Consider the following 13,626-nt stretch of genomic DNA (forward strand, 5'->3'; position numbering starts at 1 on the left):
GGAGGGAAGCGCAGGGCACCCCTGCCGATGCTCCTTCTCCCTGGTGGGTCCAGGCACAAAGACAGAGGCCAAGCGCCCCGTGGAAATGGCCGCGGCCCTGACCCCCACCTTGCACCTCCCCAGCTGGGGCTCTTTGCTCCGCAAGCCCCCCGCAGCGGCCATGTCCCTCGCCGCTGGTACAAAGCCCAATAGGATGGGCTCTTGCTCCTGGCTGATGCCCAGCCCCACCACGCTCACTCCTGCAGCCCTGCTCATCCGCCTGCTCCAAGCCCTCGGACCCGCCAGAACACCACTGATTTCATCAGGAAGGTCTGGTCTTCGGGAGAACACCTTCCTCTGACAGCAACCTCCACCCCGGTGCGACAGTCCCCCCGCTACCGACATAACGTAGGATACACGGCATTCCTGGGATGTCTGGCATACTTGGGAAGAGCTACAAAATTATATTCTACCAGATTAGTTCAGGAGGCTGAGTCTCATTTTTAAGATGCCAAAGGTTTTCTCAGCGACTGCTGAGTTTATTGGCTCCGCTGTCATTTAGCTCGGCTGGAGCCGGGGAATGTGGCAGCCGAGCTATTTACTGCGTGTTCCCAAGTTGCTCTGGGAAGGTGAAGCCTCTGTCAGGGACGGAGAACCCTGAATTCAGCCCAAAGGCACTCGCAGGTGAAGCCGCAGCTTCGGCAGCAGCGGGCGTGCATCTCCTCCTGCATCTCCCCGGGGAGCTCTGCCCCAGCCAGCAGCCAGAGCCGGTGCAGCCTCTGCGGTGGCTCTGGCCAGCGATGCCCAGGGAAGCGCCATTGCTGGGACAGTCCCCTCTGGCCGACTCAGCAGAACGGGGACATCCCACTGTCCCAGGACCCCTAAACCCCCCCGGGTTTTCCCTTCACAGCCCCAGCCCTCCTTGCCCTCCATCCCATCGTGCAGACACCGTCCCTGCCCTTCCCAGGGGAGCTGGAGGCAGCAGCGGAAGGCAGACGGGCAGAGGCAAAAGGCACTCGCAGACAATTTTGTTGTTTTCATCACTAAAACATCCTGAAATGCCAAAGAGAAAGCTGGGCGACACTGGGCTGGCACCCCCGGCACTGGGAAAGGGCAGGCAGCTACGCTTCCAGCAAGATCATTTTGCTATTGCTGAGCCTGAGAGCAAACGATCTGCATCGCAATGTAAAAACTCACGAGATTTTAACATGTAAACAAATGCAGGATTTTTTTATTCACTTCCTGTTTTTGTAAGTCTTCAAAGCCACAAGTTCAGGCTTTTTTTAATGCTTAGAGTGATTTCTTTTCTTTCTTTGCCTTTTCCTTTTCTGAGAAAAAGTGAGATTTTTCACTTAACCACAGGGCTCTGTTAAAGACATCAAATAATGGGAAACCTGCGATCAGCCCGAGAAAGCTGCCACCCCAGAACGGACGGCAGCCAGGGCTTGGCGTGCTTTGCCCTCCGAGGAAACACCCGCTCTGCCCCAGCCATCCCATGCAGCTTTTAAACTACGCAAAATAACCTGCAGCTCCAAACTGGGGAGAACTGGGAGAAAGCACGGAGCCCACCACAGCCCAGGTGCTGACCAGGACCAGTTCCCAGTAAACTCCTGGGGATATAAAGGAGATTTCCAGTCCACGGAGCAGCGCAGCCCTTTTCCCCGCGACAGGCGAAGGGGACTCAGCTCCCTGTCGAAGCGGAGGCGTGAGCGGGAACACGGGCGGCGCTGGGGCTGCACGGCATTAAAGAAACGTGGGTCATCACTGGAAACGAACGGCTCGGGGCTGGCCACGAGGGGTCAGGGACAAAGCTGCTGGCACAGCCCCTCGCCAGGCGCCAGCCTCCCAAACGCTGCACACACTCCGGCCCCAAAGAGACCCCAAAACCGAGGGCTGCTCCCGCTTCCGACTCCCGGCCTCTCTCAGGCTCAGCGAGCAGCGAACAGAGCACCTCCGCTCACGCCAGCCTTTTCTTCTTCGCTCCAGGAAGGAAAAGCACAGCTATTTTATTCCTGCGTCCTCGCGGGGAGCTCAGGAACACCAGCCCCGAGGGGCGGTTGGGAGAAGAGCCCGCCCGGTGTTCCCCGCATCAGGGCTCGTTTCCCGGCGGCGTTCGTCTCTCGGCACCGGTGAGCCAGACCCCGGCGGCTGGGCGAGCCCCACGCGCTCCTCGCCCCGAGTGCTCGGCGCGGCCGGTCACGGGAGCCACACGCACCCCGCCATGAATGCCGTATTGTGCGCGTACACGGCTCACGCGCGCGGGGATGGCAAGTCGAACACCTTTTTTTACCAAAAATTAAGATGTGGTGCACACAAAGAGCAAAGCTGACAAAAGGTAAATTACCTCTAAGGAAAGAAGTGCAGCGCCGGGTTACATTTCTGTGTCACCTTTGGTTAAAAAAACGCTTCTAACAGTTCTCCTGGTCAGCAAACAACCACAGGAATTGTAAAAAGAAAACAATAAAACGTGATAGCGCTCGACCTAGGACAATTACCCCGTATTGTCCCAGCACCCCAGGCACATCCACTGTCCTACAGACCCAGCCAGCCCCGCTCCGTTAACGAAGCGGCTATTTTCCCCTTCCATCATGCAGGGGCTCCCCAGCAGCGACGTTATCGCCCGCAGCGGGGACAGCTCACGGAGGCGCGTGCAAAACGCTTCGCTAAATTCAGCATCGCTTACCGGAGACGGCACAGCCCGGGGTTGGCGTGAGGCCCCGCGCGCAGGACGCCCCATCGCCCGTCCGGATCCCGCTCAGCCCCTGCGCACCGCGGGCACCCAGGCGCCGGGGCTACGGAAATTCATTTCCCTCTGGCTCCTGCACGGTTAATCGCAGGCTCCGGGCCCGCAGTTGTAAACTCCCTGAGGTGCTGACTCATCTTCTTCCATGCCTGTAAAGCACCATATTTCATTGCTCCACGCCCACAGCGCACAACCGCGGTGTAGTAGCTCCTCACGCCGCCTTGCACGCCCCGATGGCGTGCGGTGCCGCGGTCGTTACCGCGGTACGTTCCTTCGCGCGGTTCGGTGGCGGGGAAAGGATTATGGGCCAGGCCATACCTGGCTCCCAGCCTGGGAGCCGCCACCGCGCGATGGTTATGAACACACCCGCCGCCCCTCCGAGGAAATACGCTTTTATTCCATTATCATCAACTGTTTCAGAACCAAAAACGTGCTGCTGCTGGCTGCTCCGGCCCGGGAGGGAGCTCTGCCCCCGGCCCCGGGCTGTGCCCCCCGCCGCTGCTTTGTCCCCGGGGAGGGACCTCGGCTGTCCGGGCAGGGCAGGCAGGGCGGGCAGCACCGCGGGGCCCGTGTCCGTGCAGGCAGCCGGTTGGGGAGCCCCCCGCGCTGCCCGGTCCCCCCCCCCCCCCCCTCACCCAGGGGAACAAAGCCCCGGGCCGGGCCGTCCCCATTGTCCCCGCTCCGGCCGGGCAGCGGCCGCCCCCCGCGTGGGCAGGAAGGGGAGGGGTCGCAGGCAGACAATGCCGCCCCCCCACCCCCCCGCCGGCACGCCCCGCCCTCCGCTCCCCATTGGCCAGCGGGGAATTTGGGGAGCCCCCCCCCTCCCCCTCCTCTCCCCCCCTGCCTTCCGCGCCGGGGGCGCGCACGCCGCATTGTGCCGAGGGGCGCGCGGGGATGGGGGGGGGGGGCGAGGACGCGCGCGGCCGGCGGCGGGGGCGCGCGCCCGGGGGCTCCCCTTGTGTGTGCGTGTGCGTGTGCGTGCGGGGCCGGGGCCATGGAGGAGCTGAGCAGCGTGGGAGAGCAGGTCTTCGCCGCCGAGTGCATCCTCAGCAAGCGGCTCCGCAAGGTGGGACCCGCCGCCGCCGCCGCCCCCCCCCCTCCACCCCGGCCGCCCCCCGCCGCCGCTAACGCGCCTCTCCCCGTCTCTCTCCGCAGGGCAAGCTGGAGTACCTGGTCAAGTGGCGAGGCTGGTCCTCCAAGTGAGCGGGGCTGCGCGGTGCGGGGCGCGGGGCGGTGCGGGGCCGCGGGGGTACCGCCCGCCCGGCCGCTTTTGTTCGGGTCGCGCCGCTCCTTTTGTTTACAAATAAGCGCTGCCGCGGCCCGGCCCTCCCCGCCGCTGCGTGGGGCTCCGCTTCCCCCCCCTTCCCTCCCCCGACCCCGGTGGGACCCCCCCCCCCGGCGGGCAGGCACCGGCCCCCCGCCCGCCCGCCCGCTGAAACCGGGGATGCGCCGGGCTCGCCTCGCCCCGCCGCGGCGTGGCCGCCCCCTCCCCGATCTGCCTCCCCCGGCCCCTTCTCCCCTACCGATGCACCGGTGCGGGGATGCCCCGGTCCCCGCCGGGTGCTCGGCCCGGGCGGTGCGAAGGGTCCGTTTGTCCTCGGATGAACTCCCCGGTGCCGGGCCGGTAACGGGGGCGGCGGGGAGCACCGGCCCCCCGCTCTCGCCCAGTCCGTGTCTTCTGTTGCAGGCACAACAGCTGGGAGCCCGAGGAGAACATCCTTGATCCAAGACTCCTCCTCGCTTTCCAAAAGAAGTGAGCAAACTATAAATATTTCTAAGCGAACGATAAAGTCAATTAACTTCTAATTGGCTGCGCGTGCGGTGGAAGTTGTGGAAACAACAGACTGAAGCTCGCCGTGCCTTTTGTGGCACGGCCCTTTTGTTCATCTCCTGAAATTACAGTTCAGGTCCACCTAGGACGTTTTTTTTTTTTCCCCGGGCTGGGTAAACACGAAGAATTTATGGCCCTGCGCACAATCTGGTTTTGCGCTGGCTGTACAATAGGAGCGCGGCAGAGACCTTTGCCTCTCGTTCCCCGTCCGGCGGTCGGGGCCTCGCTGTGCTTGGGGGGTGACGGCAGGCCCCGGTGGGGACACGGCACCTGGGGCTGCAGAAACGGCGGGCTCGAAAGGCACCAAAATGGACTTGTGGAGGGCACAGCTATGAGAGGGGCGAGGAAGTAACGGGTGGGAGAAAATGGTGTCCTCTGTCAGGGCCAGGGCTACTGCCCGGAGCCGAGCGGGGACCCGCAATTGTTCTGCAGCTATTATACACCAGGAATCACACACAGAGGTAAAAAAGTAGCCAACTGGCTACGGTAAGCACGGTGCTGCCAAATATTTTGGCTCCATATTAATAAAAATCATTAAAGTTGATGATAGGATTTAATTATAACCATTTCTGGATCCATTTTTTCGAGAATGGAATCTGGTAGTTAGCGCAGACAGCACGGTGTTTAATTAGCCATATGTATTACAGCCTAACGCTGTCCGTTTGAAACGGAGAACTACAAAATAATACAGTGATCTGAAAACATTCCCCATATGATCGCTTTGGGCTTTGTGTGGCTGCCAGCCTGGGCCACCACATCCAGACCAGGAGGTGCAGGAGAGGTGAAATGAGCCCAGCGAAGGGGAGAACTTGCAGGGTTTCCAGGGAATGCATTTGCTTTTCCTCCGCACGGAGGCTGTGCTGCTTCTCGCTGCGAGCAGAGGGGAAGCTCAGCTCTGCAAGCATGTGAGGAAGGCAAGGCTTAGCAGAGATGGGGCAGATGCTTCTGTTTCCCTGATCCCGTTGTACCAGAAAGCCTGCAAATCTCACCATGAATTGGAAGAGCCATTGGCTCGGGATGAGTAACGCCGTGCGGTCCATCACTGACCGCGGGAAGCTTCGTGCTGTGGGGATGTTATTGCAGCGAACAGGGATGCTCTCCCGTCGCAGCCCGGCCCGCCTTGGTTTCCCCATGCACGAGCAGAGCAGGGAGCCGCTCTCGGGGCGGTGTTACAAAACTCGATGCCTCCCTTTGGAAGGCCTGTGCCTGGCACCAGTGGGACAAAGGGACCAGGACTGGGGTAACCAGCGGGAAGGTCCTGCATGGCAAAGGATTTTGGCTCTGTGAGCAGTTTGGTCAATGTATTTCAGCCATCCATGCAGTTCAGTCCCATGCTGTGTGCAAGAGTTTCTCTTTCCTTTCGCCTCTCCTCCTGTAAATCAGGGCAGATGCCTGCTGCTGAGCCAGCTGGGTACCCTGATGTCCAGAGAGCTGTCCTTCTTCTAAGGCCACAATTTTTATAACCCTTTCCTCACTTTGTAGTTCTTTTTCTTGCATTGCATCGGATCCATGGTCCGAGTCTTCCAGTGACCTGTGCTGGTCCCGCAGGGTAAATGGTCCTGGTGCCACATGGAGGAGGTTTAACTTGGGCAGTTGTCCCTGGGTTTCCGTACAGTTCTTGAGGCTCTTTGACTGCACGTGAGTGTGGTGTGCCCGTAACAGTGTGGGTTCAAGTAAGTGATGTGCTCGGAGCCCGTAAGATCGTCACATGTCAGCAGGGGTTAAGGACACCTCCCAGCCGCTGCTCAGGCGCTGGGATGGGAGCTGAGCCTACAGCATGCCAAGCAAGGGATTTTTTTTTAATGACAGAAGAAAGGGAGAAACCAGGATGATTTTGGATGGTTTTTCCTTCCCTGCAAACCTTGTCCTTAATCATTGTTTTTTCAGGGAACATGAAAAAGAAGTGCAGAATCGGAAGAGGGGGAAGCGGCCCAGGGGCAGGCCCAGGAAACACGTGGTGAGTCCTGGTGATGGTGGAAATCTACGGCCGTGACGGCACTGGAGGGGCTCTGGCCTTGGAAGGCACTGGCGAGTGTCTGTCCACAGCGCAGGGTGCGGTGGATGCTCAGCCTCTGGAGGGTGGTGAGGACACAGCGATGCCTGCAGCTCCCGGGTGAGGGGCTCTGAAGATTACAATGATGGGTCAATGAGGATGCCTGCGAGGGGGACATCTCTCCATCGCTGCGATGGCGACATCTCTCCATCGCTGCGATGGCGACATCTCTCCATCGCTGCGATGGCATAGGAGACAGAAGAGTTCCCCGGCACCAGGGTCCCGCTCGGTATTTAAGCCTGGGCGGTTTTGTACTGTACGCTCCCTAACTCATTTTATGGTAGAGGACGAGCAGATCAGCTAACGCGGGGAAAGAACCTGCGTGTGTCTGCGGCACCTGGACAGGCAACACTGAAGGATTTGCAATGCCTGTAACAGCTCTTTGGTAATGTGTGTTAACTCTTTCCCTGTCTCTCTTCATTGCTTCGCAGGAACCAGAGATGCCTGCAAAAACTAAGTCAAGTAGCTCCTCTTCCTCCACATCCTCCTCTTCCTCCTCCTCTGATGAAGAAGACGAAAGTGACCTGGAAGCAAAGAGAGGTCCCCGCAGCAGAGAGACTCACCCGGTACCGCAGAAGAAAGCTCAGATCCTGGTGGCGAAGCCCGAAATGAAAGATACTTCCAGGAAGAAGCGTGGGCGGAAACCTCTTCCTCCGGAGCAGAAAGCAGCTCGAAGGACCGTGAACCTGACAAAGGTGCTGAAAACGTCCCGGAAGGAGGTGGGCAGCGGCGCCAAGCTGATGGGGAAGCTGCAGCCCCAGCACAGCGCGCAGGGCTCGGGCATGGCCGTCCTGAAGGACCCGCCGGGCGCCTTGGCTGGGCTCAGCTCGGGGGGTTCGTCTGCAGAAAGCCTGCCCAACATGATGAAGAGCGGCTCCACAAGCCCAAACCGGGCCATCAGCTGGCAGAGCTCCATCGTGCACTACATGAACAGGATGTCCCAAAGCCAGAACTCGGCAGAGAACTCGCCCCTGGGCAGGCTGGCGCTGAAGGCCCAGGCATCCAGTAAGAGCAGCTTAGGGCTGGACTTAAAAATGAGGAACCAGAAAGGATCTGGGGAGCTCGGGCTGAGCATGCAGGGACCCAAGACTGCCAAGGCTCCTAGCAGCGGCACTGGAGGGGACCAGAAATCAGGGTTTGCTGCGGGAGGCCAAATGCTGCACAACGGCAGCAAGATGCCGGCAAGCTCGTCTGGGGCTGGCAGCCAGCCGGCCTCCAGTCAGGAGCTAAACCTCCAAGCTCTAAACCTTCAGAGCGTCAAAAACGGGCCGAGCACGGCCGGTGGGAGCAGCCTCCCTCGCCACCTTTGCAGCGCCCTGTCCAAAGGCTCCGGTGGTGGCGCGGCCGCGAGTGTGGGTGCCACCGGCGCAAAGGGTGGCACGGCGGGTGCCGGGTTGAATGCTGCCAGCACCGGCATCCTCTCCGGGGGGGATGGCGGCAAGAGCGAGAAGCAGGCGCACCGGGCCGGTGACAGAGACTTGGCCAAAGGCGGCACAGCCGGCACGCAGGAGGGGCACACAGCCACAGAGAACCGCAAGCCGGCCGCCCTTTCCGAAATGAGCACAGGAGAAGAGACCAGCTCGGATTCGGACCGGGATTCAGCTTCCTTCCCTGGCGCGGGTCAGAACATGTCTGTCTCTATCCAGACCAGCCAGGACTGGAAACCCACCCGCAGCCTGATCGAGCACGTCTTTGTCACCGACGTCACCGCTAACCTGATCACAGTGACGGTCAAGGAGTCCCCCACCAGCGTCGGGTTTTTCAACCTACGGCAATACTGACCCCAGGAGCATGAGAGGAGGGAGAGGGTCCTTCAGCCTCTCTCTCAGCTTTGCCCAGCTCTTCCATCAGGTTTTACTTTCTTCAAGTGAACGCGGAGACCTCGTGAGACCTGCTGGGACTCGTGTCTAGAGAGCCTTGAGAAAGACGCGGTGAAACCTGCTCAGAACTGCCAGCGGGTCGATGGATCCCTCCCGGCTTCTCTCCATCCTCTCCGGAGCCGGTGCCCCAAGCGGAGGTGGCTGATGCCGTTCTCCGGGAGCAGGGGCACTGGTGCTGCCGGGGGTGACAGGCTGGCAAGTTTTGAGCCAGGCTTCACTGTCCACGGGTTTCTTTGCTTTACAGCTTGAAACAGCAGATGACAAGGTCTGCAGCTCTCTGGCAGCAGGGAGAGAGTGTGGAGCTGCGATGGGCCAGGCTTATACTCGGGAGAGGAAAAGGAGATCTTTTTCTTTCCTCTGAACTCCTCGTGAATCTGTCTGTGAGCCGTGGGGAGTCGCAAGTCAATCCAAATGAGACAGCCACTGCCTCCAGCCCTGGAGGGCGGCTGTACACGGGGGTTTTTCAGGGTACGCTCAGCCCAGCCACCCCCCTGGGCGAGGTCACTTCCAATGATGGTGAAGTCCACAACGTTTCTGTTGTGGTTTCCAGCTGATAGGGAAATATTGTTTACATTTTTTAAGGAAAAATCCTTTTTTTGAGGGAGGGGAATAAACCCAATCTAGGGAAGACTGAATCCTGGATGCCACTGATGATACGGGCGTCAAAGGTGCCTCTTTCAAAGCAAGGGGCGGCTGGCAGTGGGCATCTTGCTGCCCAGGGAGGGTCCTGCCTCGGGAGCCAGTGAGAGCCGCTGGCTTCTTTGCAGTGACTTGATTTTCAGAGAAAAGCAAAGCCCAAATTGCTGTGCAGCCCAGGGAGCCCCAGCACTGCTCCTCTGCCTCCTCCCAGCATCGCCAGTGTCTCCCCCTCCCGTTCAGCCATTTCCAGGCTCTCGTAGGGACCGAGCTGCAGAGTATTTTTTAAGTCCTGCAGAAGATGCGAACCCTTCCAGCGGCAGGGAGGTTGGTACTCGGACTGCCAGGTGTCTGTGAGGTCAGTGCTGGAGTTCAGCTAAAAAGCAGTGCCCGGGCAGAGCGGGGGGTGAGCCCTCCCTGCTCGGAGCCCAGCCGGATCCAGCCTTCAGTCCAGCCCCGCGCCCTGGGTGCTCGCTGGGTTTGACTTACACTGATCAGCCACATTTTTTCTCCCGCTGGAGGGCTTGGAAGCTGGTGGAGGACACCTGTACGAGTGGTCTGGAGCAGTGGGAAAGGGAAGGAGAGGCGAGGGAGAAGAGGCAGGGCCAGGCAGCGGCCTGACGCCACTGCCCACCCCGCGGGCTGTTCCTCGGGCAGCCGGATGGCCTGCGCCAGCCTTCACCCTGCACCAGCAGCCGGGGTGTTCATTTTGGCTTGTAATTGCAACCAATAATGGCTTTTTTTTTTTAACGGAGGTCTTTTTCCTTACTATAGATTACTCTTACAAGCCAAAATTAGCAGCAGTAGTTCAGGCAGAGATTAGTAGCATTTGAGGTCATTTTAGTTCTGTTAATGCTGAACTCCCTTCTCAGAGGAGATAAAAAGCCTGCAGTCTGCCAGGTCTCGGTGCGTGGTTCGGAGGTGCCTCCTGTCCCGCCAGCGTCTCCGGGGTGGCTGCTCGGTGTGTGCGCGAACAGGCACGGCTTCAGGGGTCACCGCTTGCCAGGTGACTGACCCGGCACCAGGACGGGCATCTTACTTTGCCACAGGCAGGGGCACTCGCAGTGTCATCGCACACGGGAGTGCGGAGATAAATGGACCAAACTGGGGGTACAGGTGCTTCTGACCCTCCCCGACGCATCAGCCCACCGCAGTCGCATTTGCTGCTGCTGGCTGGCGCAGTGCAATTCTCAGGTGATGTGAAAAGCCAGCGCTGGCTGCGCGTGCTGCCCGGTTGTTCACGGCATGGATGGTTGTTCCCCAAGCAGTGGCTGCAGCCTTTGCCGGGGCAGGCTCCCATGCTCCAGCAACGCTCTCCCTTAGCTTTTGTATTTAATCCCCAGCCGTCCTGTTGGTCATGGCTTTGCGTTAGTTGTGTTACAGAGCTGAGCACAGCGTCCTCCGTGAGCCGACAGCGTGCTGGTGAGCCGGGGTGGGTGGAAGCGTATCGCCGCCTTGCAGCAGGACTTGTGCAGGCTTCTCGGCCAGCTCCAGTTCTGCCCCAGCGCAGCCCTGCAGCCTTGAATGGCACCTCGCCGTGGCGTCGGGCAGCCTGGGGCAGGGGGGTTGCAGAGGACTGGTGCAGCCCTGCTCTGCTGCTGGCCGCCCGGCCCAGAGCCACACCGCGCGTTGTTCTGCCGTGGGCTGAGGGGAGAGGAGGGAGCGTTGTCCATGGAGGTTCCCAAGGAGAGTTTCCAACGAGCTCCACGATGCCAAAATGTCACAGTCTGTGCTGTTTACCTTCCAGTCTTTAACTTTGCCAAACGAGCTACTGTTGCTTTGAACAGTCCAAGGAAACGTTAGCCTGTGTCAGCAGAAACGAATGCTCTGGGCATGGTCTCTGCTGGGTGTGCTTTTGTGCTGGGGATGCGAGCGTTTTGGGAGAAGAATCAAGGAATCTGGGAGCGCAGGGGTAACGCTCTTCCCCACACACCAAACGTTTGCTACTTGGCCTTTGCAAATCCAAACGGAACGACAATGTGCCTTTCGGACCGTCCTTATCTCAGCCTTGTCTGCGACACCGGTCCCACGACAGGTTTGTGCCTATGCAAAGCAGGGTGGTCACAGGGTCCTGGGGACAGCTGTGACACCAATGGGGAGAGGTGCCCCGGTCCCCAGCGGGCCACCCAGCCGTCGCGCGGAGCCCTGCCGCAGGGCTGAAGGCAGCTGCGGGATACTCACCAAGGGGAAGCTGGCCCGGCAGGGATGCTCTTGCCTAGAGCAATAGCATGGTGGAGCTGGTGTCCCCCAGCGGGAAAAAGCATCTGAGGATGCTCCAAGAAGGGGTCTGGCACCGAGCATCCACAGAGGGTGCAGGAGACGAGCCGCGACGGTGGGTGCTGTGTCCTGTGCTCACCGCCCGCCAGCTCCAGGACGGCTGCTCCCTCCAGAGCCCCGGTCGAAGCTCACATGCATTTCTCCATGCAGGGGCTTGCTCCTGCCTCCTGGCCAGGCAAAGGGTCGCTGGGCCCGGGCTCGCACCCAGGGGTGCACGTATCCCGACGGCGGGCAGCTTTCCTCCATCACCCACCCTTCCCAGGCATGTCCCCTCCCGGTAGCGGCAGGACTCTGCTGTCACCACTTGCTATTGTGCCTTTTGCTCACCAGCTGGTTCGATTCCAAAGGTCTAAGGATGGTGAAAATGATAATCCAGAAATATTTCTCACCTTCATCTCCTCCTGCGCTCCTTCCCCGGCCCCTTCCCGACCTCGCGTTTCAGGATCTCGGCTCTCCCAGCAGCGCTGGGGTGTCTGAGCGAACGGCTCCTGTTGGAGTTTGCCTCTCAAAGGCACATTATGTGAGTGATTTACTGTAATCTTTTGTGGACAGGGGTTGAAAGCCGGTGCAGACCCTGTTTACCAGTCAGTACCATTAGTATTCAAGGTCTACCTTTTTTTTTTTTCCTTTTTTTTTTTTTTTTTTTAAGTTTGCTGCTATGGGTTGGAGTGTTCAGCCGTGTGTCAAACAGCCAATTAAAGGTTTGTCACTTGTCATTTTCTAAGGGGTTTCCAATGTGGAAAGTCCTGCAGTATTTGTATATTGAATGGATATTTTCTCCAGGCATAATCTGGTTAAGCATACTTGTTGTTTTCCATTGGACTGGAAGAGGTGGCCAATTCAGCCATCTTCCCTAGAAACTTAGTCTATTTTTCTATATATATTTTGTACCAAAAAAACTGGAGTTCGTGGAGGGATGGGGATGGTTCAGGGGGTTCAGTTGGCTTTGAGTTTCTGAGTTGGGTGTGAAGGGCTCCAGAGCCAGAGAGAAGGTTTTTACTGAAAGAAATTGAGGGATAGGTGAAAACAAACAATTGTTCTTGTAACTTGTGCCAGTCACTGGTCTGATTTGTATGTTTTAATTAAAGAGAGAGCCAAATCGTTCCTGTATGACACTTATAATTGCTTTAAACTACAGCTGTTTGTTTGCCTTTATTTTCAGAGAACAAAAGTTGGAGATGTTATTACCCTGGGAAAGTTTAAGGGCTTTGTTGAGCAGGACAGGCGCTCGGCCCGCCGAACGACGCGGGGCCGCGGTCGCTGCTCCCCCCGGGGCCTCCGGTCGCGCTGCCGGCACCTCGCTTGCGTCGTGTGCGGTGTTTTCTGGTGCTTCTGGACGCTAACACTAGCGTAGACCCACGACCTCTAGGCTGTTTTTTAATTTATTTGCCGGAAAACACTAGGAGATGGTTACGTCGGGCGGGGTGGGTTTTGTATAACTTTTCCACTGCTCTTTTTTAGCATATCAATAAATATTTTTTTAAACTTTTCAGCCTGGTGTGGTCACTACTCTGAGAGCGGCTCCCCCCCCCCCCCCCCCCCCGCCATGGGCACCGCCTGGACCCGGCCCCCCCGCCCAGGGGGGCTGCAGCCGACCACCCCCGCACCTCCACCCTCCCGGCCCTGGGCCCCGCATCCTACCGGGCAGCGTGCGCGGTCCGCTGGGCTCCGCTCCGGCTGGAGCTGCGCCTGCTCGGGGTGGCGGGGGGCTCCCAGGTGCCTCCGCTCAGCACCGGCCCAGCCCCGGGACCCGCCCCGCCGCCCCCCACCTGCGGGACCGGGACCCGCCCGGGGGCCGAACCGGCCTGGGGAGGGCGCTGCGCGGCCGCGGAAGGGCGCGGGCGGCAGCGGCGGATCCCCGGTCCCGGCTGCCGCGGCGGGGCAGGGGCCAAGCGGCCCCCTCGGGGCTCCGCCGTCGGGGCTGCCGTCGGAGCGAGCGGAGCCCCGGGGCGGGGGCGCGGAGCCGCCCCGGCACGGCTTGGGGGGTGGGGGGGTCGGCTCCTGCGGGCCGCGGCCGGGGGCTCCGCCAGCCGGTGTCGTGTCCCCCCCCCCGCCGTCCCCACCCCCTCCCTCCGTTCCCGCCCCGCCGGGGCCCCGCCGCGGCCCGTGTGAAAGGGCCCCCCCGCTGGGCCGGGGGAGAAAGGCGCCATTGTGCGGCCCTTTCTCCCGCTCCTCCTTGACACTCATTTTCCGCGCCCAGCCGCTGACAGCTCCCATAATGCGGGGG

General features: G+C 60.0%; 2 protein-coding genes across 2 annotated transcripts in view; one reads left to right on the top strand and one right to left on the bottom strand.

The window, feature by feature from the left end:
• Positions 1-2,924, bottom strand: part of RBFOX3 (RNA binding fox-1 homolog 3) — a 190,410-nt gene extending 187,486 nt beyond the window's left edge. The window contains exon 1 of the mRNA XM_087750697.1: positions 2,663-2,924. The gene's annotated coding sequence lies outside the window, so the exon portion shown is untranslated. The remainder of the gene's footprint in view (positions 1-2,662) is intronic.
• Positions 2,925-3,701: 777 nt separating this feature from the next.
• On the top strand, positions 3,702-9,030 carry CBX2 (chromobox 2). The gene is made up of 5 exons (XM_087750710.1): positions 3,702-3,788; positions 3,878-3,921; positions 4,410-4,475; positions 6,441-6,510; positions 7,038-9,030. The coding sequence occupies exons 1-5, from the start codon at positions 3,717-3,719 to the stop codon at positions 8,385-8,387; spliced, it is 1,602 nt and encodes a 533-aa protein (XP_087606836.1). The 5' UTR covers positions 3,702-3,716; the 3' UTR covers positions 8,388-9,030.
• The last annotated feature ends 4,596 nt before the right edge of the window (positions 9,031-13,626 follow it).

The sequence above is a fragment of the Nipponia nippon genome, unplaced genomic scaffold (assembly GCF_047370975.1).
Source record: "Nipponia nippon isolate SJK-2023a ecotype South Korea unplaced genomic scaffold, ASM4737097v1 scaffold_14, whole genome shotgun sequence".
NCBI classification, from domain to species: Eukaryota; Metazoa; Chordata; class Aves; order Pelecaniformes; family Threskiornithidae; genus Nipponia; species Nipponia nippon.